This window comes from Nelumbo lutea, chromosome 6, assembly GCF_056320005.1.
Source record: "Nelumbo lutea isolate HS-2025 chromosome 6, American lotus-T2T, whole genome shotgun sequence".
Classification (NCBI taxonomy): Eukaryota; Viridiplantae; Streptophyta; class Magnoliopsida; order Proteales; family Nelumbonaceae; genus Nelumbo; species Nelumbo lutea.
Window position 1 is genome coordinate 66,543,366 of NC_142689.1, and position 24,484 is coordinate 66,567,849.

General features: G+C 37.1%; 2 protein-coding genes and 1 pseudogene across 3 annotated transcripts; all 3 read left to right on the top strand.

Moving 5' to 3' along the window:
- The first annotated feature begins 1,860 nt into the window (after window positions 1-1,860).
- On the top strand, window positions 1,861-3,252 carry LOC148849351 (pentatricopeptide repeat-containing protein At5g66520 pseudogene; annotated as a pseudogene).
- Window positions 3,253-3,412: 160 nt separating this feature from the next.
- Window positions 3,413-10,877, top strand: LOC148849352 (calcium-dependent protein kinase 29-like). Of its 2 annotated transcripts, none has more exons than XM_088948062.1 (8): window positions 3,413-4,811; window positions 7,248-7,391; window positions 7,660-7,812; window positions 8,159-8,274; window positions 8,914-9,081; window positions 9,167-9,294; window positions 10,399-10,498; window positions 10,587-10,877. In XM_088948062.1, exons 1-8 carry the CDS (start codon window positions 4,106-4,108, stop codon window positions 10,686-10,688), a joined length of 1,617 nt encoding a protein of 538 aa, XP_088804188.1. In that variant the 5' UTR covers window positions 3,413-4,105; the 3' UTR covers window positions 10,689-10,877. The 2 variants fall into 2 exon arrangements, with proteins under 2 accessions (XP_088804188.1, XP_088804189.1); XM_088948063.1 differs by having other exon boundaries at window positions 3,835-4,811; window positions 7,272-7,391.
- Window positions 10,878-16,051: 5,174 nt separating this feature from the next.
- On the top strand, window positions 16,052-23,556 carry LOC148849353 (aconitase 1). Its single transcript, XM_088948061.1, has 16 exons — window positions 16,052-16,572; window positions 16,674-16,835; window positions 17,003-17,147; window positions 17,258-17,400; window positions 17,478-17,534; window positions 17,628-17,707; window positions 17,845-17,920; window positions 18,356-18,541; window positions 19,906-19,973; window positions 20,058-20,176; window positions 20,321-20,442; window positions 21,493-21,591; window positions 21,683-22,162; window positions 22,627-22,725; window positions 22,819-23,061; window positions 23,156-23,556. The coding sequence occupies exons 1-16, from the start codon at window positions 16,462-16,464 to the stop codon at window positions 23,228-23,230; spliced, it is 2,265 nt and encodes a 754-aa protein (XP_088804187.1). The 5' UTR covers window positions 16,052-16,461; the 3' UTR covers window positions 23,231-23,556.
- Window positions 23,557-24,484: the final 928 nt, after the last annotated feature.

Consider the following 24,484-nt stretch of genomic DNA (forward strand, 5'->3'; position numbering starts at 1 on the left):
GACATACAACATGATTGGTTTTCTGTTTTCAAAAACAAAATAAACCATGTTGCCAAACACCCCCTTAAATAAGCATTTTCTAATTTCTTTGCTGTGTCCTGTTATCAACTTTTCTCATGTGTCTGTATGTCCCTATTTGTTTGCAATGCAAACCCAAACCAGATAGAAACTTTGCACTTGGTTCAGTTTTTGCATCCGTTTGTTGCAAGTATAATTTGCATTCTTATCTGATGAAAAACTTTTTACTTGCCTCATTTGCATTGGTAGAGAAAATTTTGCATCTTAAATGCTGATGCAAAATTTGCATCGATCACTTTCTTCTTGCTACAATTCGGATTAGTGCAGTTACCCAAATAAACTGCATTGTTACAAACGGACAAGCCTAATTATATTTTAGGAAAAAAAAATAGAACTTACTGGCTCCAAATTCTCTAAGATTACAAGGAATTCATGTGACTACTTCCTTTGTTTAGGTTTCCCTGTACCACCATTCAGTTTGTTCCAATAAGTTCCGTTGTGCCTGGCTCTGTATCTATAAAACCAGTGAAACAGAATCACAATCTTACACTTCTCTTATCAAGGCAAAACAACTTTCCTACTTTTATGGGTAGGGGTGCAAATTGGGCGGATTCGGGTTAGGATTTTGTTAAATTTTAAATGGGCCCAGCCCAAAAGCCCAGACCCATTGCAGTGTAAATACTTCAAATCAGGTACCAAACTAGCACCCCTACCTCTACCGATGGGTCTGGATTGTTCAAGGCCAAACTGCAAACAAACCTGATTAGAAGTTCGGATTTGGAATCAAATTTGCAGTCCCCATAAAAGAAACATATGTAAGAAGTGCACTTTGCACTACAAAGTACAAAAAATGGAAATTCAACCTACAAGCCCACCTAAACTTTCCATTATACTCATAAAAAACAACCCAACAAGGGTTTAACATATTCTAGTGCTAAATAGAAGTGATCATTCTTAGTCTAGCCTGCAAATTTTCAGGTTTGCACTACAAAGTACAAAAAATAGAAACTCAACCTACCAGGCACCAACCCACCTAAACTTTCCATTATGCCCACGAAAACAACCCAATTAGGGTTTACCAAATTCTAGTGCTAAATAGATGTGACCATTCCTCTAGCCTGGCCTGAAAATTTTCAGGTTTGGACTTAGGTTTTATGTCCAAGTCCATTCTGGGATGGGCCCACAGCAGGCCTGAAAATTTTTGAGTTGGAGATAGGCCCAGTACTCTTAAGCCTAGCCCTTTGGTGTCAACTGGACAGGATTTGGTCTAATCCATCCGGTCCAATATGAGTCTATTACAAATGAATCAGGTCCAATCCAATTCGATGAATACTTTGGACCATTTTGTATTGATCCAATTCAATGTTTGGACCATCCGATCTGTTCAATTAGTTTTAATTTAGATTTGTTTCAATCCAAACATGATCCATTAACACCTATATTCTTATCTTCTATCCAATGGATGGAATATTGGGTTCAATCTGGCCCAATCCATTATGGATGAACCAGATCCAGTCCAATCCAATAAATAATTTGGACCATTATGTCTTATTGGTCCGTCCAATTCATCCAAATTGATTTTGATTTTGGACGGAATCCAGCCCAAACCGGTCCATTGACACCCCTACCTGACCCTGCTCAAAATTATACGCCTAGAAGGGTTGGGCCGTTGGGCCCATGTAAGTTTTAGGGCGATGGTTGTCCTAAGTTAAGCCCCTTATCTTAAGCCCAGCCTGGGCCCAGTCCATGATTACGGGCAAATCCTTCCTACTTCCTGGAGTGGATATACTCAACGGCTAGAATTCTAACTCCAAAGTTAGTTGGTTTCCAGCAAAAACCAAAATGACAGTTAGCCTCCGTGTCACATCGATTCTAAGCACAAAACCACCTCAACGCGTCCCTACTGACTCACCCTCCAAGGCTCCTCCGAGTTCAATCGATGCTCTTATTCTCTATCATCAAACCTTAACTCTAGGACGTTCCCCCAATAAATCCATCCTCATTTCCGCCATTAAAGCATGCACTCTTCTCCCAGCCTTCCAACAAGGCATAGCCATCCATGCCCAGATCATAAAAACTGGTTTCCATGCCGATCGTTTCCTCGCCAGTACTCTCGTTTGCTTCTATTCTGCCTTTGGTCATGTTACCTCTGCAGAACATGTGTTCGATAAGGTCAATGACAAAGACACAGCGCTGTGGACCGCCATGTTGGTGGGTTATGTCCAGAATGGTGATATCGACGCAGCCCGCCGTTTGTTCGATGAAATGCCTAACAGAGACGTTGTTGCTTGGAATGCTATGTTAAGCGGTTATTCTCAAAGTGGAATGCCCAAGGATGCCATCCAACTATTCCGAGAAATGCAAATTGCAAAGCTTAGACCTACTGACGTTACACTAGTAAGTGCCCTCTCGGCATGTTCTCAGTTGGGTTGTCTGTCTCTTGGAGAATGGATTCATGCCTACATCGAAAGGTACCATGATATTAGATTCACTTCAACATTAGTTAACTCCCTTGTGCATATGTATGGAAAATGTGGTAGATTGGATATTGCTTATGAAGTTTTTCTTGAGAAAGGCTCTGGGAACCTGGAATCGTGGAATGCCATGTTGACTAGTTTTGCCATCCATGGATGTGGAATGAGTGCTCTGTCGCTCTTCTGCCAGATGATGAAGATGGGTTTGATGCCTGACAGGATTACTTTTATGGCCGTGTTAATGGCATGCAGTCATGGTGGTTTGGTCGATCATGCTTATAGATGTTTTGCTTGCATGAGTCGAGTGTATGGTCTTCAACCCAGGACCGAGCACTATGGCTGTCTGGTGGATGTTCTCTCCAGGAAAGGGCTTCTAAAAGAAGCAAACATGATCATAGAGAAGATGCCTGTTGAACCTGATAGCAATGTATGGGGGGCTCTACTGGGTGGTTGCCTGACTCATCAGAATTATGAACTAGGTTTAATTGCGGCCACCCGCCTTCTGGAGCAGGAATCCTATGAAGAGAGTCGCCACATAGCACTGTCCAATCTTTATGTCATGGCTGGAAAACATGAAGAAGCAGTCAATGTGAGGAAGATGATGTTGGAGATGGGGATCAAGAAGTCCTCAGGGAGTAGCTTAATTGAGGTTGATGGTATTGTTCATGAGTTTTTAGCTGGGGACAGATCACATCGCCAATCAGTGGAGATTTACTCCATGGTTGAGACAGTTGATAAATTAATGTATCTAAAAGCTTGAATTGTATTCATTAAGCGAGAGTTGTACAAAATCAATTACTCCAAGGTTTTGCTACTTAAATATAAAACTCCATTAAAGCAGAGAAACTTTACAATCTATCAGATAAAGTTTGGTCCGTATATCTGTCTGGTGAATTCATTGCTGATAAAAGAAAGCAAGATACTGAGGAGATGTGTTTACCAATCTGCTTGCAGTTAAATCAACCAATATGATAATTGTAGCAATTTCAACTAGTCTGTGTTTTGGCATTCTCCTGGTGGTTCAGATTTCAGAACCCAGAAGTATGGGCTAGTTGGTAGCCAGCATCTCAAAAGATGCTATTCCTGCTGCTCATAAAACAGTGAAATGAGATTATTTCAGAACTTTTAAGAAAGGAATATGCATTTGCCCTTTTTATTCTATATCTATAATTGGAAAATGCATCCATTTCAAATTAGGATAGGGTGTGGATTCAAATGCTATACAAATGAAATGATTCCATTTCTCGTGGCATCCAAACTCCCTATTGAAATACAAAAATAAAAACATTAAAAATTTGAACTTTTATTGTAGAGATAAACAAAATGGTATTCTACTTTACACGCTTCGAATCGCGAAATAGAAATGGACACGGCGACATTTCTCCCTTCTTCCGTCTATCCATCTCCATTTTCGAAGCAAAGAACTTTGTTGGAGCAAAGAAAAGGTGATTGAACCATAACCAGAATAATCCAACCAAGAAAGCAAAGCACAATGAAAATTAGAAAAGCATGACTGCAACTCCAAAACCTTTAATGGTACTCTGGGAACAAATCCAACACCAATCGACCGAGAATTCACAGAAGGACAGACAAGCCACAACTTATCTCTCGAAATGGGTCACTGTTTCTCCAAAAAGCATGAAATTCCAATATCTTCATCTCCAGAGGGGCCTCCTTCTCGACATTACCAACAGCAATCCAAGAAGCCTCAAGAACAACAGAACAATAAACCCCAAGAACAGGGGAACCCAAAAACGTCAAAACCAGATTCTTTTTCAACTTCACTATCCAAAGCCCCTTCTTCCCAGATTGGAACAGTTCTAGGAAAACTTACTTGTGATTTAAGCTCGACTTATGATCTCGATAATGAACTGGGCAGGGGCCAGTTTGGGATTACCTACCTTTGCACTGAGAAAGCGACGAGAAGGAAGTATGCTTGCAAGTCGATATCGAAGCGGAAGCTTGTGAGCGAGAAAGATATTGAGGATGTTCAGAGAGAGGTAGCTGTTCTTCAGCACCTTACGGGGCAGCCCAATATTGTGGAGTTCAAGGGGGCTTATGAGGACAAGCAGAATGTGCATTTGGTAATGGAGCTGTGCTCGGGTGGAGAGCTGTTTGATCGAATTGTCGTGAAGGGAAGTTATTCAGAGAGCGAAGCGGCCGCGATAGGCCGGCAAATTGTTAATGTGGTTCATGTCTGTCACTTCATGGGGGTGATACATAGGGATTTGAAGCCGGAAAATTTCTTGCTGGTTAGCCGGGATGAGAATTCTCCGATCAAAGCCACTGATTTTGGGCTCGCTGTCTTCATAGAGGAAGGTTAGTTGCAATTTCTTTGTTTTCTCTTTACGAATTTGATTTTCTAAATTATGCATTCGATGGACGTGCTACTATATATTGATCGTTTGTTCTTTGATTGAATTTAGCACTTCTACTATGAATTAATGAGAAGAAAATTATTACCCAGTTAGACTGGGTTTTCTTTTATTCCTTTAAATGATTTTTCAAGGTCGGGTCTTCTTTTCTTTTCCATTAAAGCAACAGTGGAATCAAAGAGAGAGTCGTCTCAACAGAATAACCCCGTTGTGAGTCCAAACGACATAGAAACTCGCTGCCAAATAAGATTGCTGGTATTTTCTTACTGTGAGTTTCCTGGGTGGGTCAAGTTGGTATAGATAAATGACATGGCAAACTGGGGAAAAAAAAGAACAGTCAATATCCTAGAAGAATGCAGCACAAAACTGAAGAAAATCAACATTTACTATCCTAGTGCTTGGATTCTCGAGAACTAGAATTCTTGAACTGTTCTCTCCCGGTGCTCATGCTTACCCCTTTGGCTTAGCAAGTTTATTCTGTTTTCTATAGTTGTTTTGTTTTTTATTTTACTCTTGCTGATTGTATTGCTTGCCATTGTAATCTGAACATTGATGAATGAAAGTTACCTAATTGGCTTCAAACAAAAATCCTAGTGCTTGGGTAGATCAACACAGAATCTAGTTATTGGAGTCTGATCAGATCATCGCACTTCAGATCATAGCAGTGAGTTGCTGAACATGGATATGACGAGTACAAAGTACAAATATAGGATTTGTAGACAATTTCAGGAGAAAATTATATAGTAGGGAAAATTGTATATTAGTACCCTGTTCTTTGGGTCTAGTTTCACTTTGGTCCCCGAACTTCAAAACATACCAATCCAGTACCTAACTTCCAAAACGTGCCAACTTAGTACCTACCATTAACCATCCGTCAGTTATGTGTATCATGTGATATTGTGTGCGGCTTAAATATTTTTAAAATGGCAAAGCTACCCTTTGTAATATTTTTTAGACCATTTTACTATTTTCTTTTAAATGTTAAAAGTTAGGGTTCTTTTCTCTTCAACAAACAGATTGGATTAAACCCAAAGTTTTGCTCATTAACTGTTTAGATAAAGAAAACTAGATAACACCCGAAGGACATTTGCATCCTTTCACATGCTACTTAACGGCTGGTTAACGGTAGGTACTAAATTGGCATGTTTTGGAAGTTTAGGTACTGGATTGGTACATTTTGAAGTTTTGGGACCAAAGTGAGACTAGGCCCAAAGTACATGGTACTAATTTGCAATTTTCCCTATATAATATACATATATGCATGCGAGCAAGCAAAAGTAAATAGATACATGAGCATGTATATGATACAGAAAGCATGTCTGCATATCAGTACCATGAAAGATGTTTCAGTGTAGAGAATTTGCCTGTATATGGATATGCACATGAAGCATACACATATTTCACTAAGGCCATTGATATCATGTTCTGAGAAGTATTCATGCTTGAGATAGGTAGGAAGACAGTAATAATCCATTTTTGGAGTCCTATGGTGGCATCAATGGTTCTAATCCTGTGTATGGAATTCAATTATTTCATGTTCAACCATTGGGGGAGGGAGGGGAGCACAGATTTTAACTAGTTCTGGGGTGCTAATGACCCTTACATAGTTCTCGATTTCTTGTGAAAATCATCATTGAACAATGGTTTAACAACACCCCTCATTTGACCATTTTCATTGGTAAGGTCCTAAACTTTTTCTTTAAGGGAGAAATAAAGTGCTGATATCTGTTAAAGAAAATACTAAAATAGTTAAACAAACTGAGAAATTAACAACAAGTGCATTGAGTATTCAGCTATCTTGTGGAAAAACTTTGAAACTCAATAGTATTCAAAGGAAACAATAGCTTGATCGCAATCACTCCAAAAACAGGTTCTGCAAGTAAAAATCAACAGGCAATGGAAGGATAAAGAATGACTTGAAATGATCATATATTTGTTGGAACCCAGATTGGAGCTTGCTATTGACGGAATGGTAATCCATCCCCATTTCTTTTTTGTAGTAGTAGTAGTTTTGCTAAGTCTTCTCTTGGAAGACTCAAAATGACCTTTTGCATTATATATGGAAACCCAAATCCATAATAGGTAAGGCTGCAAAGTATAGTGTGTCTATCAAGCACCACTGGTGTAAGCATATGATGGTTAGCAAGACTTGAATCCTTGACCTCTGCCAAGACTTGAAATTTGCACCATAAATCCATGATTATACTATTTTGTTCTGTTTGTTATGTATATATGGTAATCATTTGAATCCTTGACCTCTGCCAATACTTGAAATTTGCACCATAAATCCATGATCATACTATTTTGTTCTGTTTGTTATGTATATATGGTAATCATTGGATTCTCCTACTGAATTCATGCATTGACAATGATTCTCCAGGAAAATCTTACCACAATTTTGTAGGAAGTCCTTACTATGTGGCTCCAGAGGTTTTGTGCCGAAATTATGGGAAGGAAATAGATGTCTGGAGTGCAGGGGTCATATTATACATTCTTCTAAGTGGTTATCCCCCATTTCGGGCTGGTAAGAATGTTTTGTTTCAATTACTTTCATTTTCTGAGAAATATGTAACTTTTGAAGTTACCAAATTCAAGAAATCCATCAATAGACTGTGATAACAGTCAATGAGGTATATGTGACAATGCACATGCAGGCATTCAATATGTCATCCTACATAGTATGAGCCATGTATTCACTTTTGTATTTCTTATTTCTGAAATTAATAGTTGTTCCAAGCTTAAACAGACCATCCTTCTAAGGTTTGACGCCAGTAGGATTCAATTTGTTTCAGAGACTAATAAAGGCATATTTGACGCCATCTTAGAAGGTTACATTGACTTCAAACATGCACCATGGCCTTCTATATCAGATGCTGCAAAGGATCTTATTAAGAAGATGTTAACACAAGATCCCAAAAAACGGATTACCGCTGCCCAGGCTCTTGGTGAGTAAAGAATTTCATGTTAAATTCTGATATAAAGGGACAATAGTAGTTCTCCGCCTCCCTTCAATGGTTGGGTTATTTCCTGGATAGGTCAGAGCCCAAAAACCATAGCAATAGGATGATCCATTCATATATGATTATCACTACAGAAAAATGTGTTTGCATTTATTAAACAATCATTTTTATCCAAATAGTATTATTTCTGAATTTTGGGCCATTGGCTCATTCAAGCAGGTGAGAGCATGACTGGCCAAAACTAGTCCAATAGAATACATGGTACACTTACTACTAACAGATAGAAGTTATGAATTCATTAATGTAATTGGTATGATGGTCTACAACACAGAACATCCGTGGTTGAAAGAATATGGTGAAGCATCTCATAAACCTCTTGATAGTGCTGTCCTAACCAGGATGAAGCAATTCAGAGCAATGAACAAACTAAAGAAGCTGGCTCTAAAGGTTAGTCACTAGTTGCAGGTTATATGCATACTCTAAAGGTTAGCCAGTTATTGCAGGTTATTTGCATCTATTTTTCTAAAGCCATATTCAGATATACAGGAACCAGCATTCAGTTGTACCCATTTCTTGTTTTCCAAAATTTGCAATTTTGCAAAATTTGCAATTTGCAATTTTCCAAAATTTCCAAAATTTCCCACTTTCCAGTTCCAGTAAAATGTTTTGGGAAAAGATATTATGTTCCTTTTCTTCAGCCTTCAAAGTCCACATGGCAGAGGCTTCATAACATGACAAGACAGATTTAAACTGTCCATCCATCTGATAAGGGACCCTATCACCCTATGGACCAGCCATGTGAGTCCCATCCACAGAAGCTCCATGGCCAAACCTGCAAATAACTTCATCTTGCAGTCTATAATCTGTAGTTTTGTTGATAATTCTAGCATAAGAAAGCACAATAAGGATGAATTTCCCCCTTATGGAAAAGGAATGTTGGCTGAATGGGTTCTGCCTTTTTCTAGGGTGACCTGGTGGGCAACTAGTCAGTTGATGGCCCATGTTGGTTTCTGGTAATCATAACTATATAATAACATTCTAAATGTTAAAAAAAAAATTTAAATGTGTCTTTTGGGATTATCTAAGGTAATAGCAGAAAATCTTTCGGAAGAAGAAATGAAGGGGTTACAACAAATGTTCTACAACTTGGACACTGATCACAGTGGTGCAATTACTTTTGAAGAATTGAAGACCGGCTTGCATAATCTGGGATCCAAGATTAGTGAATCTGAAATCAAGCAGTTGATGGAAGCTGTAAGATACTTTATGACTATGTTGTTGGCATCTTTTTAGTATTGTGATGTGATATGTTTAACATTCAAACCTTTTTTTCTCTCAGGCTGATGTTGATGGGAATGGGACCATTGATTACATTGAATTCATTGCTGCTACAATGCATCGACATAGGTTAGAGAAAGAAGAACATTTATACAAGGCTTTTGAGCATTTTGACAAGGATGGGAGTGGGTTAGTATTTACTTTCTTGTGCAGACCTGAGATTCTTTATGCAACATAAATGAAAGTAATTGCTGGTTAGCTACAATGCTATTGAGGTGGAATCCTAGATAAGTCACATGTGGAAAAAAAAGGAGATGCCTAAATTTAGAAGCATTTCTATTTGACACAGAAATTATATAAACAGTATATGTATACATACATATATATGTATTATATGATCATATTGCCTGGCTATTGGACTTTCCTGTTGGACCTTTCCCTTGTGAAAAGTAGATTATTGACTGGATGCTTATACGATATGATAATATAATTGGTAGAGTTGTGGATGTATGGCCCTTACTTTGACAGAATGTTAAGTGTGATACCAATCCTGGGTTGAAGTTATTCAAGCCATAAGACTCACACCTGATTCAGAAGGTCATCCGTTTGACTCAGATGACCTAGTAAAATACTTGATAATTTTTCAAACATCAGTTGAAAGGTGAGAAAAATGTCAACCGATTTGGCTGGGAAAAACCAGAGTTTGAACTAGAAACTGAGAACCCCTAATAAGATCACTACTCAATGCCTGGTTGCAGCAATGCAGCTATCCAGGATCTTGGAAGGAGTGGACTGTATGTTGGACCTAACTCTGGAATTTTTATCACAAAGTGGCTGCTCTCAAACTTGAAGCTATGTTCTAATACTTTTTACTCCGAGATTTTGCCATTTCACCAAGTAATGGTACCTAATTCAGAATCCAAATGATTGAGTCAATTATTTTTATGGGCATCTACCGAAAGATGGTTAGGTATTCTAGCTACGGGTAGATTTCTCAAGATGACTGTTAAACAAATTTTTTTTGACAAGCTTCTTTTGTGTCCTAGTCATCTCTAGATTGATCAAAGCAGTCCAGTGTCTGCATTCATTTTATTCTGTTTAAACTATAATTTTTATTTCGTACACCTACCAGCTTAAATGAGCTCTATCCAAGTTTATCTGATTTTTATGAAACATTGATTTCTTGATCAATATTGTTGCCAAAAGTTTTGAGTCAGTACTCAGTATGTTAACATCTAAGAACGATATATCAAGAAGTATTTATTTAACCTGTTTTAATTTTGTTCTTACCAGGTTTATCACAAAAGATGAATTGAAACAAGCACTGACTGAATATGGAATGGGAGATGAATCTACTATATATGAAATAATTAATGATGTGGACACAGATAAAGTGAGTGTCATTTCTTTAATTCAAAATTTTTTTGTCTAATATGTTTAAGCAATATTTAAACTTCATGAACATGAATTAAACCATGCAGGATGGGAAAATCAATTACGATGAGTTTGCAGCCATGATGAGGAAGGGACCTATGAATCCAATGGAAGATAGACAAATTACTTTATCAATTAAATGTGAATAAAAAAAACTAAAGCTTTGTTTTTCAACAGGTCCATTAGATTTTATTCGAGTTACATTTTCTTTTCCATTGTATCAATGTTCATTCCATTTGTGGAATGCTCTAGGGCTCTCCAATGTTTGTATAGGACTATAGGAAGGATGATCATTGATGACCAAATGAAATAAAGATTAAATTTGATACTTCAACAAAGGAGGATGGAAGATGTGCCTATGGTTGTATCATGAGAAATTTCAAGGGAGAAATTATCAAAGCCGAAATGGGACTAGATCTAGTAGGAATAATATAGTAAGCAGGTTCAATGAGCACTTGATAAATATTCTAACAACTATCAAAAGTGGTTTTTAATATTTTTCAATGTAGGCTAGGGGTATTTTCAGGGACAGGTGTCAAAAAATTTTCTAAATGCTTACTGAACATGCTTACAATATTGCATCTACCTAATCCAGACTGAGCTGAAATGGGCCAAATAGGCCAAATGTGGGAAACCCTTTGAACTCGATGCCAATAAACTAATCATGATGATCCAATAACAATCGAAGATGACTCTCTAGTTACTATCAATGTGCTAAGAGATGAGATTCCACCACCTTGAAGTGTCTGTCGTTGATTGAAGATTGCAAGGAAATTGCTCAAAGACTTGCACATGGGCTTAATTATGCTCACACCCTCCGGGAAGGAAATTGTGCAGCTGACTAGTTGGACAATAAAGAATTAAAAAGGTTTTTTATCAAGATTTCCCAGTGATCACAAATTTTTTAGCTTTTCTTGATTTGACTGAGAGGGCCTCAATGCACGGCTGAAGTATCGTGAGGATAGTATTGACCAATTTTGTGAGGACAAAATTAGGGCAATCAATGGGTCAGGTGTAGGTAGAATCACTCCAGAACCGATTATTAATTGGGACAAAGTCACAAATCCAGAACCGTCCCGATTAATAGTCAGGCCTACTAAAATTTATATTTTATTTAAATAATAAATTTAAATTTAAAATTTGATAGTATAACCTTAATAAAAATTATAGAAAAATACTGAATTATTTATATATTAATAAATTAAGCATTTTAACTAATATTATCTTATTTATTATCTATTAAATTTACCATTTTGAACATAAAATGTGATAAAAATTATAAAGAATTAAAAAGTATTATATTTATTTAATAAAATAATTGGTCTTGGGTCTAAATATATTCAGGACAAACAAAAATCAAAATTGACTAGGTTATTAATTGGGACAAAATCATGTAACCAAAACCGTTATAATCGATTCAATTGGTTCAAGTCTATTAGATAGGCGTAATCCATTGACAACCCTAGATGAAATGCAGACCCCTCAGGCCTCCCTCACTCTTGTAATTCTTTCGAGTTTATCAAAAAGGGGGAAAGAAAAAGAAAATAAATGCATGAGATGAGGGTAACAAACAATCATGTATTCCTAGACCTGATCCAGGATCCACATCTATACCCACAACAAGTATCGTTGGTGGACTGTGGAGCCCATGTATAACCCATTCACTCATTCATAGGAATTGAGGAGAAAAATAAATGAGATCCATTCCTTAAGGCCACGTTTGTTTGAGGTGTAAAATTGAATCGGGTAAATTTTATACCTCGAATCCATTTTGCAAACATTTGGATAGAGTGTATATTTACATCGTAAACCATATTAAAACTCCATTTTGAAATACTTTGACATCGATAATTGATGTAAAAAATACATCAAAATTGTTGATTAAAACTTACCTATTTCTACCATTAGGGTAAAATTCCTCTCACTCTAACGTCCATCTTCTCCATTTTTCCATATGCTCCATCTCAACCTCTACCTTGCTCGTGGTTTCTCTCTCGTTGGCACCACTCTCAGATCTCTCTCACTTGGTGGTGGCAAGGTCGGCCTTCCTGGCTACGACCTTGGCCACATCGACAGCAGAAGCTTCGAGCTTCTTTTTAGCATCCAAGGTGAAGTGATGGCAGCCACTAAAATAAATCCCCTGGCAGCCATGGTTGTCGGAGAGAAGGGTAAAGTGCACTGTGAGCCACACCACCTACATGTTGCTCAAATAGCCTCTTAGACACCTCTGCCCCGATAGCCTTCACGTCCTCCCGCCTCATCTTATATGCCTTCGCCATTTTTTTCGATCTTCGTTCCACTACTCTCTCTCTCTCTCTCGTTTGGTGCTTTGTAGTAGAGCAGACTAAGAGCCAGGGTCGATAGGCTACAGATTAGTAGACGCATCAAATGGTGAGTAATGATGCATTTGCTACAAACTACAGGTTGAAGCAGGCTAAAGTTACAAACTACAGGTTATAGGCTATTCGAACTATATTTGGACATACTCTTTAGCCAGTAGCTCAAGACGCTCAAGGTCGTAGTCCAAATTCAAATAACTTGGGAATCGTTGGATCATGATTGTTGCATCATATAGGAATGTTGCGAAGTGCATACTGGTGTATGGTTGGAAATTTACACCGATGTTTATTCTAAATTCTGACAAAAAATCATCAAAATTTACACTTGACAATCAAACATGGTGTAAATATTCAAAAGCAACTGGTTCCGGTTTCTCTCCATCGCTAAACCGGTTCATGTTTTTCTATGGATGTAAAGTTGAATTTACATCTAAAACAAACATAGCCTAACAAACTTGCCATGTGAAAATATTGATTGGGAATTTGGTTTGCCGGTGAATGGTGTGTATTGCTTTTTGGTTGGATCACCTTATCTAAACCATCAAATTTAATCGAACCAAACTGTGATTTACTCTTCGATTTGGAACAGATTTGGAGTGGTTTGGCTCAGTTTTCTGAATTTTAGAAATCAAATTAAACCATAAACCATGGATCAAAATATATATTATATTAATATTATAATATATAATATATAATAAAATAAACTCTAAAAATACTCTCTCATTCTAACCAAATTGATGTTTAATAGAATCAATTATAATGATTCAATGATTTTATAATAACTAAAAGATAATATTTATTATTTATTCAAACATATATATAGTTTGGACTGTCTAATTGGATTAAACCCCATACAATGGACCAATCCGTATAAAAAATTGCACCAAACCTTAATAAAATGGCATGATTTGAAACAAACTTTCATACCAAACCAAACCGTGAATACCAGTTACTATTATTGGAGGAAAGTTAGAAAGTACTTTATCCTGATCACAAGTTCACAGCATATACAAGCTGGCCTTATTTATTTGTAAGAGTAATTATGGGCGCCCGGTTCGGGTTGCCCCCGGTTTACAAGAAGCTCAGTTTCTTTCTTCCGTAGTAGAAAATAGAAAATAAAACAGCTTTGATCTTCTCATAATCTCAATATCTCATCTGAAACCAAAAGGTATGTTTCTTATCTTTTTCCCTGGTTCACTCGTCGGATTAACAACTTGGAAATTGGAATCACCGGAGTCTGTACTCCGTCCGAACCAGCATCAATCAACTGTCGGACATTCCATCAGATTCGCTCGGGCCTTTGCAGTTTGGACCACTCAGTGTTTGATCCTATGACACGTGTTCTTTAAAATAATACTTTTTTTTCACACCGTAAACCACAGCCCTGATTCTAGGGCATTGAGCAGATCATCTCGAAACCGTTGGATAAGAATAAACATGGGACCCGCACAACGTGTCTTCCGATCTCCGATTGTTGGTGGAAGGAAGCGAAAGGAAAGCAATATACGAAAACCTGAACGAGGCGGCGCTGACCGTCTGATCCGCCTCTCTCTCCCTCTCAGAAAAGTATTTAGTTTTGAGCGGACCACGTGGTCCCCCCCCCCCCATCTCTTTCTCTCCCCAGACCCCACATGGATTCAAAGTTCAAAATCATCGTCACCCGATTCGTCACGTCTCTGTGCGGTCCTTATTATAAATATCTGCAGTGACCCCACAAAGGAAAATAAATCAAGGTATCAATAATCAAGGAATCAGAGCTCCGTTTCTGTCTTACCCTACATCTAACTAATCATAATTCACACATACACACTCCTTGGCCCTTTCCTTATGTGTTAGAAATAAAAAATTTAAACTAATGCACTCGTCCCCCAAATTAACCTTTCTGTTAATTTGTAAGTAATTTGGAAGGAGTACAAAATATTAGCGGTTCATTGTGTTGAATGGTTTGATCATTCGGAATAGACAGTCTACTTTGACAGAAAAAATAAATAAATTTAAAAATTCAAAAAATGGTCAAAAACCATTTCCAGGTCAAATAATTCAACTGTTCGATTGCCTAGGTAAGCGGTTTATTGACCAAATCAACAATTTTTGGAATTAAATGAAACTGATTCCCGGTTTTTCAATTTGACCATCTGGTTTAGGCTTGTATTGAAAACATTGTTTTGTATGTATTTATAATAATACATATTTGTATTTATATTCTTTCCAAATTAAGCTTCTATGAAGTTTGTATTTGTAAATTACTTTAAACTAAAGTAGACATTTTTTTTTTTGTGACAAATTACAAGAAAGCCTCTCTTACAATCTTCTAACAAGAGGTGTAAAATGTCCAAACAATTCATACAGTTAATTTTTATCAAAAGCACAAAATGTTTATTTTGCAAATTTTCTTTTTATATCAATGCTACCCCAAGTTCTTTCAATATCTTTTTTTATGTTTATGAATTTGATTTACTTTTCAAATTTGTCCATATCAATCCCCAAAGTTAAAGCTATAACTTTAAACTATATTATTCATAAAATTTATATTATTTTTTCTCTAAAAACCAACCTTAATGGTAACTGAATGGATAATTTAGATATTTTCCTACCTATTATTAAAGACATGTTTGGAAATGGTGCAAATGCCAGTTTAGTGCAAATATACACTGTAGTTCTGTTTTGTTGGTGTTTGGCGAAAAAACATGTATGATGAAAATAACAAATAACACAATTTTCAAGGCATGATTACATCTAAAACGAGAAATAATTTTACATCGAAAAAAAAAGAAGTAAATTTGCATTCAAGGTGGTAAATGTTAGAAAAAGTATATTTCTATACCAGGATTTGTATTTGCATCTATTACAACTAAGAAAATAAATTTATCAATGCAAAATTAACCCAACTTTACATTTGTATGACCAAAATGCATTCTGCGTACTTGCATTTATATTTTATTTGCATTATTTTCAAAGGCAACCTATTTGCATTTATATTTTATTTTAAATGATTATTATAGCAGAAAGGGTCTAATTGCAACTATAGGGAGATAAATGTAGTTATCAAATTCAGGGGAGGGTTTACTTTTACAAACTATCAAAAACTTGAGGAAGGTTTAAGCAATTTACCCAAAAAAGTGTGTAAGAGATGTGTTAACCGCATCGGCCAATCTGATTAGAGCTTTTCTCTCGCATTCGTCCTTCTACTCGTCTCATTTTCTCCGTTCCTGCAACAACTCAAGCTCCCCACCTACTAATACTATCTTACCACCCCCTCCATCCTTTCCTCCTTCCAATTCACCAAATCCCATTTCTAGCCCTAAGTCTCCATCCTGTTCTCTTTATCGTCATTTCTCCGACTGGAGATCACCTCTCAGTCACAGAGCTCTTCTCCGATCTTCGTCTGCCGTCGTCGAACGATTCGAAAGGCGGATCGCCACTATGGGTGAGTAAAGTCTTTCCTTGAAAAGAAAAAACCAAACTTTCCTCCTTTTTCTCGTCTCCATTGTTGTTATCTGATTTATTTGATTATTGAGATCTTGTCATCGATCACTCAGTGCAGGTTGATGTGGCAAGATCAGAAAATGCAGTACAGGCCAATATGGAACTTGAGTTCCAGCGCAACAATGAAAGATTTGGCTTCTTGAAGTGGGGATCCAGTGCATTTCACAATATGCTTGTTGTTCCTCCAGGCTCTGGCATTGTTCATCAGGTAATACATTATTGATAGATTTTTATATCAATTTAGGTTTTCTCTTCATGATTTCCACTCATCTTTGCCAATAAAATAAGTTCATAAATTTTGATGTCTAGGTGAACTTGGAGTACCTTGGACGCGTTGTGTTTAATACAGATGGAATACTTTACCCCGATAGTGTAGTTGGAACTGATTCGCACACAACCATGATAGATGGTTTGGGTGTTGCTGGCTGGGGAGTTGGAGGAATTGAAGCAGAAGCTGCAATGCTTGGTCAGGTAAATGAGTTTGCGGTGGATTTTTATTTTATTGTTTACTAATCAAAATTGCCACTTCAGCTATAATGCTAATCACCAAGCACTTTCTCCCACACTCATTATGCAATATGTAAAACTAAGAATTCTATTGGGTGTGTCTTAATCTGTGCATTTTCTTCAACTTACAGCCCATGAGCATGGTTCTTCCCGGTGTTGTTGGATTTAAATTATCAGGAAAGTTAAGGAGTGGTGTAACAGCCACTGATTTGGTTCTGACAGTAACCCAAATGCTTCGAAAGCATGGTGTTGTTGGCAAATTTGTGGAGTTCTATGGTAAACATGATTATAGTTTACACGACTTCCTTTTAGCATTTTCTTTTAACTCCTACATATCTGTATTTATTACTACGTGAACTAACAAAGTAATTTATCCTTTTGTGCAGGGGAAGGGATGAGTGAACTGTCATTAGCTGATAGGGCCACCATTGCGAACATGTCTCCTGAGTATGGTGCAACCATGGGTTTCTTCCCTGTGGATCATGTCACCCTCCAGTACTTGAAACTGACAGGCAGAAGTGATGAAACTGTGAGTGGTTAATTAAATGTATGCTCTTTGTATGTGGTGACACTTTTTATGTGCACTAAATCTTTTGAAAAATGCAGGTTTCTATGATAGAGTCCTATCTAAGGGCTAATAATATGTTTGTGGATTACAGCCAGGTAAAATTTTGCCCCTTGTTCAATTTCTCATCTACGTATTCTTATTAAGCAAGGTAAAAGGGTTCTGAGTGTAATCTTGTTTTCTGAATTCAGCCCCAGACTGAGCGGGTGTACTCCTCTTATCTGGAATTGAATCTTGAGGAGGTGGTACCCTGTGTATCAGGACCAAAGAGGTAAGAATTTCAAGATGCTTTTTCTGAGATACACGTCTTTTGTGGGCTATATTAGGAAAGTTTTCCTGTCTTCAGCCATTTCCTCGGCCTTTCCTCTTCTTTTTTGATGCAGCTTCTGAAAGCTGTACTTGTTGCAGGCCTCATGATCGAGTTCCCTTGAAAGAAATGAAAGTGGACTGGCATGCTTGCTTAGATAACAAAGTTGGATTCAAGGTAAGAAGTTTCATATTAAAAAATGAATAAGAAAAAAAAAAGGCTGAGATTGGCTATCATGGCTATGGGATTAGGGGCCTTGATTCTGATTGCAATTTCAATGCTGGGCCTATTCTGAAGTTGGCAAGTATATTTTTTTGATATACAGGCATACCCTTATTTGGAAGATGAGAAGCAATTACAAAATCCCAAGCATACCCTTATTCAATATTTTCCTTACCACTATGATTAGTTTCTTTCTTATCAATATATCAGAAAAGGGATGGGGTGGGTGAATGCTTGAATCCCAATGCTTTAATGTATTCCCTCACTAACTAGTAGAAGCCTGAGCTAGAGCAATTAACATCTCCAAAATTTAGATGCAAAAGATCTTTGTAGTGTATTTAAGTATTGTCTGTGTGCTTACATGCTTACATTCCTCACATGATATCACAGGGGTTTGCAATACCTAAAGATTCTCAAAGTAAGGTTGTGGAGTTCTCATTCCATGAAACACCGGCACAGCTTAAACATGGTGATGTTGTCATAGCAGCCATCACCAGTTGTACCAATACTTCAAATCCTAGTGTGATGCTTGGTGCTGCTTTGGTTGCAAAGAAGGCTTGTGAACTGGGACTGGAGGTTACTTTCTTGTCTTTGCTTTCCTCTTCTTGCATTTTGTTAGAGAACTGCAAGCTGCATCAACGTCAGCTTAGCTGCACAAATGTAGTACTACCTTGACTATTTGTGGCAATTTCCACACCAGTGCATCACCAAATGGAAGAAAACCTAAAGAACTCTTGTTCATTTGTTTTGTTTTTTGATTTTTATTTTATATACCATCACTGAACCATGTGCCATTAAACAACTGGAGATAAATGCAAACAAATAAAGATTGAAAATAGTTTTGTGCCCAAGTAAGTCAACTAACCTAGATGATGTTTAGTTTTCCAAGGCAACCTTATATGGGTACTGACCAACTAGATTCTGATGCAGTTAGTATGTCACTCAATTGACTAGTTATGATTAGTTGATGCTTTGATAAGATTGATGGTATCTGATTCTGTTGTTAGGGGAAATATGCACTAGCATATTTTCAATTGGGAGCCCAACCAGATGAAACATTTATGACTAGTTCTGAGATGTAGTGCATCTTATTAGATGTTGCCATGAGGTACACCATGCACCATTGTTATATGGTAGTAAAAGCCTTGTCTTAGTTATTTCCTTTGTTGTGTTTAATTCTATCCTCTGGTAATTCCTTTAAATCCATTCTAAATAACCCTAATTTTGTCTTCATTCATCCCTTATTAATTGTATAAGAATCTCTTCATTCTTTTTCTTCTACTCCAAGTTGAATGTATGGGCACTTGAAATCGAAAATTCTTGATCTCATCTATACTATTCCAGTCAAGCCCTCCACATGCAATACACATGGAGAACTTCGTAATCTTTTTTTTTTTTTTAAAAAAAACTGCAAACTAAATCATAATTATTCATTACAAATGGTGGAACAAAAGGGTGGACTTTTAGAGTCTAAAGAGATAAGGCTGGGGGAACATTATAAATTATAGCATATACTTTGCTATTTTCTTTCAGGGCAAAATTGTTACACAAATTTATCTGGAAAGTCTATTATTATACTAACAAATAATAAAGTATTTATTGTCATGTTTACTTCATGGACAAGAATATTGAGAAGAATAAATAATAACATCATTGATTCGGATATGCAAAATTGTCCTTGAGAAATCAGGATGTAATCATGTAACTACTTGCCTAACATTGCTTTTGATATTAGATAGTTAGATAATCACATAATAATCTATGTTCCCTCTGCCTGTAAGTTGTTAAGAGTTAAAACTACAAATTAAATGGATCAGAGGCCTGTTGAAACCTTAATTGAGTGAGTTATATTAATGAGTCATCTTCAGTTTTGGAATGTCTCTTCATTCTTTTTCCTAGTAGTCTGCTGTGGTTCTAATCTTCAATTTGTTCTATATCAGGTTAAGCCATGGATCAAAACAAGTCTTGCTCCAGGTTCTGGAGTTGTTACTAAATATTTGCAAAAGAGGTCCTCTATTTGAGTTTACAAATGCTCTATTGCGTTTTTGTTCTTCCAGTGATATAGCCCTAATCCGGGTCTTGCCTTTTGCAGTGGATTGCAAAATTATTTGAATCAGCTAGGTTTTCACATTGTTGGTTATGGATGCACTACATGCATTGGGAATTCCGGAGACATTGATGAGTCAGTGGCATCAGCAATATCTGAAAATGGTAAACTGTCACTTTATTTTCTCTTTAAAACTGCTTTAATAAAAACTTTCTTTCCCCCTCCTCTCTGAGTATATTTTCTCAAATTACCAATCAATAAAGTATATGCTTTCTCAAATATTGTCTTTCTTTTTGGTTAAATTTCAGACATAGTTGCTGCGGCTGTCTTGTCTGGAAATAGGAATTTTGAGGGCCGTGTGCATCCCCTAACAAGGGCAAACTATCTTGCTTCCCCTCCCCTTGTGGTGGCATATGCTCTTGCTGGCACGGTATGTGATTGAAATTCATACATGATAAATTTATATATTGTGATACTTGGGTACCTAAACATGAGCAATCTACCTGTCTCAAGATGAGAAAATGCCAATGTCGATACCCGATATTATTTTAATACAGTATTAATCTTAACACCTAGCAATTTACACTGTTTGGGGTTGCCACCAAAAACATGTAGTTTGCAATTTTAATGAATATTATTACTGTATGGTGCATTGCAGATACTAGACTCTTCATTTCATCTGATGGGATATGAGTATTCAAATACATTAAGTGGTTTAAAAACCTAGAAAAAAGGCACAGACACAGTATTAGGCTATTAGCATGCCATATAGGAGGATAATTATATCTGTATTCTTTCTTATGTTTTGAGAAGAATGTATCTATAGGGGTTTCCAATGGCGGCCTATAATAATATCTAGTCCCCCCAGTTTTTATTTTTATTTTTTTACATATTAAGGTTGCGTTTAGATAAACTTCAGGATTTGTGCCTTCAAAATCAAAAGGCACAAAGCCCCAATATAGGCTTTGTGCTCCAGAGCTTAAGAATGTTTTGGCTTCAGATTATGGTGTTTCTAAAGCATTGCTTACCAAATGCTCAAGACACTTTTTTGGCTCAATTTTATTTTTCACAGCCCAAAGCTAAAAAACAAAAGCTTATCCAAACATAGCCTTACAAACTCCTTTTGGATAATTGATTAGAAGATCTATCTATTAACAACTTGAAGCAGCCTATTTGGTATGCTGATTGAATCATTTTTCATAATTTACCGATACATCTTTGGTCTACCAATTGGAATTTTATACTTGTCTCCTATTAATGTCAGTTTAGATGCACACAAGTGTATATTTGTCTATGTGTGCATTACTCCATCTAATTGATTAGCTAACTGACATTTTATTTATTTTTGCTGATGTGCAACTTCTTTTATGATTAACTACTTAGGTAGAGGTCTGATGAGTTCCATCTTCATTTTGTTGTTGTTGTTGTTGTAGTGGCAGTGGTTGCTATTGGCCTGTAACTTATGTGGAATTTTTTGCAGGTTGATATTGATTTTGAGACAGAACCTATAGGGACGGGAAAGGATGGAAAGAAAGTATTCTTCAGGGATATCTGGCCATCGAGTGAAGAAGTAGCAAATGTGAGCTAGCCAAAGTTCATTGATATGAAATTTAGCAGTATCTAATCATTGATTGGAGCATTTATCCCATTTATTTTGTATTTTTCCTCAGGTTGTGCAATCTAGTGTCTTGCCAGACATGTTTAAGGCTACATATGAAGCAATCACGAAAGGAAATCCAATGTGGAATCTGTTATCTGTGCCATCAAGCACTCTTTATACATGGGATCCATCATCAACTTATATTCATGAGCCTCCTTATTTTAAGGACATGACAATGTCTCCTCCTGGCCCACATGGAGTGAAGGATGCCTACTGCTTGCTCAATTTTGGTGACAGCATCACAACTGATCACATCTCACCTGCTGGCAGCATCCACAAAGACAGTCCTGCAGCCAAGTACCTCATGGAACGCGGGGTTGATAGGAGAGACTTCAATTCTTATGGAAGTCGTCGCGGTAATGATGAGGTGATGGCTAGAGGTACTTTTGCCAATATTCGCCTTGTAAACAAACTATTGAAGGGAGAAGTTGGACCTAAAACAATTCACATTCCCACGGGGGAGAAATTATCTGTGTTTGATGCTGCCATGGTAATAACTTCTCATCCTACTTTCACATTTCATATGATTTGTAGCAACAAGATGCCTATGGATTAGTAGTATCATGATGTGCTAGCTGTAATATCTAAAATACAGGATACACCCATGTAGACATGTTGTGCCATCCTGGTGAACATGTTGGAATGGATGTCAATTTGGATAGGCATACTTGATATATCTTCCGTGTTGTCAAAGCACACCAGAATGGACATTTGTGATGATCCACTGTTTGCCAGATTCTTGTGACCCTTTAAAAGATGCTATAGATTGTACAATGAGGCCATTTGATCTTTTCATTTTATTTTATTGTATTGATAAAGATCAGGATATTTACATCCGTCGTCTGTGATTGTGCTTTTCATGAATGACGAATCAAGTTCCCTGGCTTAATTATTGGCTTGTAATTGAATTGTATTATTATTTACAAATCTGTATTTTCTTTTCCCCTTCAACAGAGGTACAAGAGTGAGGGACAAGATACCATTATCTTGGCTGGAGCTGAGTATGGAAGTGGGAGCTCTCGTGATTGGGCTGCCAAGGGCCCAATGCTTTTGGTATATCTATAAAAGTGCCTCTTCTCTGTTTTTCCTGTTTTCTAGCTCACGTCTAGATTTGTTAGTAATGCATTAAATTGCCATTCAACTCAGGGTGTTAAAGCAGTGATTGCCAAAAGCTTTGAGCGGATTCATCGCAGTAACCTTGTGGGAATGGGCATCATTCCACTGTGTTTCAAGACTGGAGAAGATGCTGAGACTCTTGGCTTGACTGGGCATGAGCGCTACAGCATCAACCTACCAAGTAATGTAAGTGAAATAAGGCCTGGTCAGGATGTCACTGTTGTGACAGACAGCGGAAAATCATTCACGTGCACAGTCCGTTTCGATACAGAGGTAGACTAACAACACTATCAAGCTTCTCCTTTCAGTAAGATTCAGTTATTTTCGTTCAATTTTCACTTGGCTGCAATGTTCTCTTTTGATGCAGGTGGAACTGGCATATTTCGATCATGGAGGCATTTTGCCATATGTTATTAGGAACTTGATTAATGCGAGGCATTAGATCAACTTCATTTTCCCCTGCAGTTTGCTACAGGGTGGACTCAGTCTTGGATTCTTCACACCTCATTGGCAAGAATGGGTAACCTCTTCTTATTTGAGCTATGCATATAAAATGTGATATGACGCTCCCAAGTGACTTCATCTATTGAGTGTTTTTAGTTATCATAGGCTTGTCAAGTTTATGGACTTTCCAAGTGAGCCAGCTAAGCTGGCATTGTCTTTTCTTTTTCCTTTTTTTTTCCTAGCCAATGTCTCAGAAATCATTTTTGTCACCTGACTTGCCATTCTTTATAAGCTCCAAATTGGATAAACTCGTTAAGAGAGAAATTATTGGAGAATGCAAATGTGTACTAAAGGCTCAGTTTGGAAGGTGTACAAATACAAATTTGTAGAGTACAAATAAAATGTAAGGTTTTGTACTGTGCATATTTGTATTTGTACTCCTTCCAAACTGAGCCAAAAGAGCCTTGTATTCTCAGAATTTGTTCTATAAATGTGTCCTCACTGTTTCTGTTTGGTCTCAACATTTTGAGTCTCTCATGATGCGGCAGGAACAGTAATTTCCTTAACTCGTTACTTTGTGGGAGATGCTGGAACAATTGAATTTGGGTATACTGTCTGCCTGTCTGGAGTTGTTTATGCAACCATAATTATCTTAAACTCCCCTTCACTTGTCTAACGTTGTCTCTAATTTGCCGAATTTTTTATACCTCTAGACACTTCTATTTTTAACATACATTCCTTCCGTCATGTTGGTGGTCATAACTCATAACTGTAATGGTTTCCATGAGCCATTTTATAAGTTGAATAGGTTTTCCTACCTTTCCCTTCCCTACCCTACCTTTTCTTTCAAGCGAAATACAACTTGAAGGATAGGGCTAGAATTTTTTTTTTTTTGGTAATTAAGCATTTTATTAAAAAGCCAAACAAGTGAACAACTGAGAAGAAAATAAAAAGATGAACGCTATCTTCTGCACTCAAATTTGAATTGTTCGTGACAGCAGCAACCGATAGCCACCTTGGGAGGGCAGCCACTTCTTCAAAACTTCCAAGAACTTTCTTGGCCACTAGATGGGCTGCTGAGTTGGCCAGACGAGAGGACCAAGAGAACTTGAAACCTTAACCTGAAGACAGACAGAACGTTTTTTACACAAAAACCAAATGTCTGGATGGAAATCAGTTGATTCCCTGTTGAGGTTTTTAATTAACAGTTGATTATCAGATTTAAAAACTACATGACGCAAACCGTTCGACA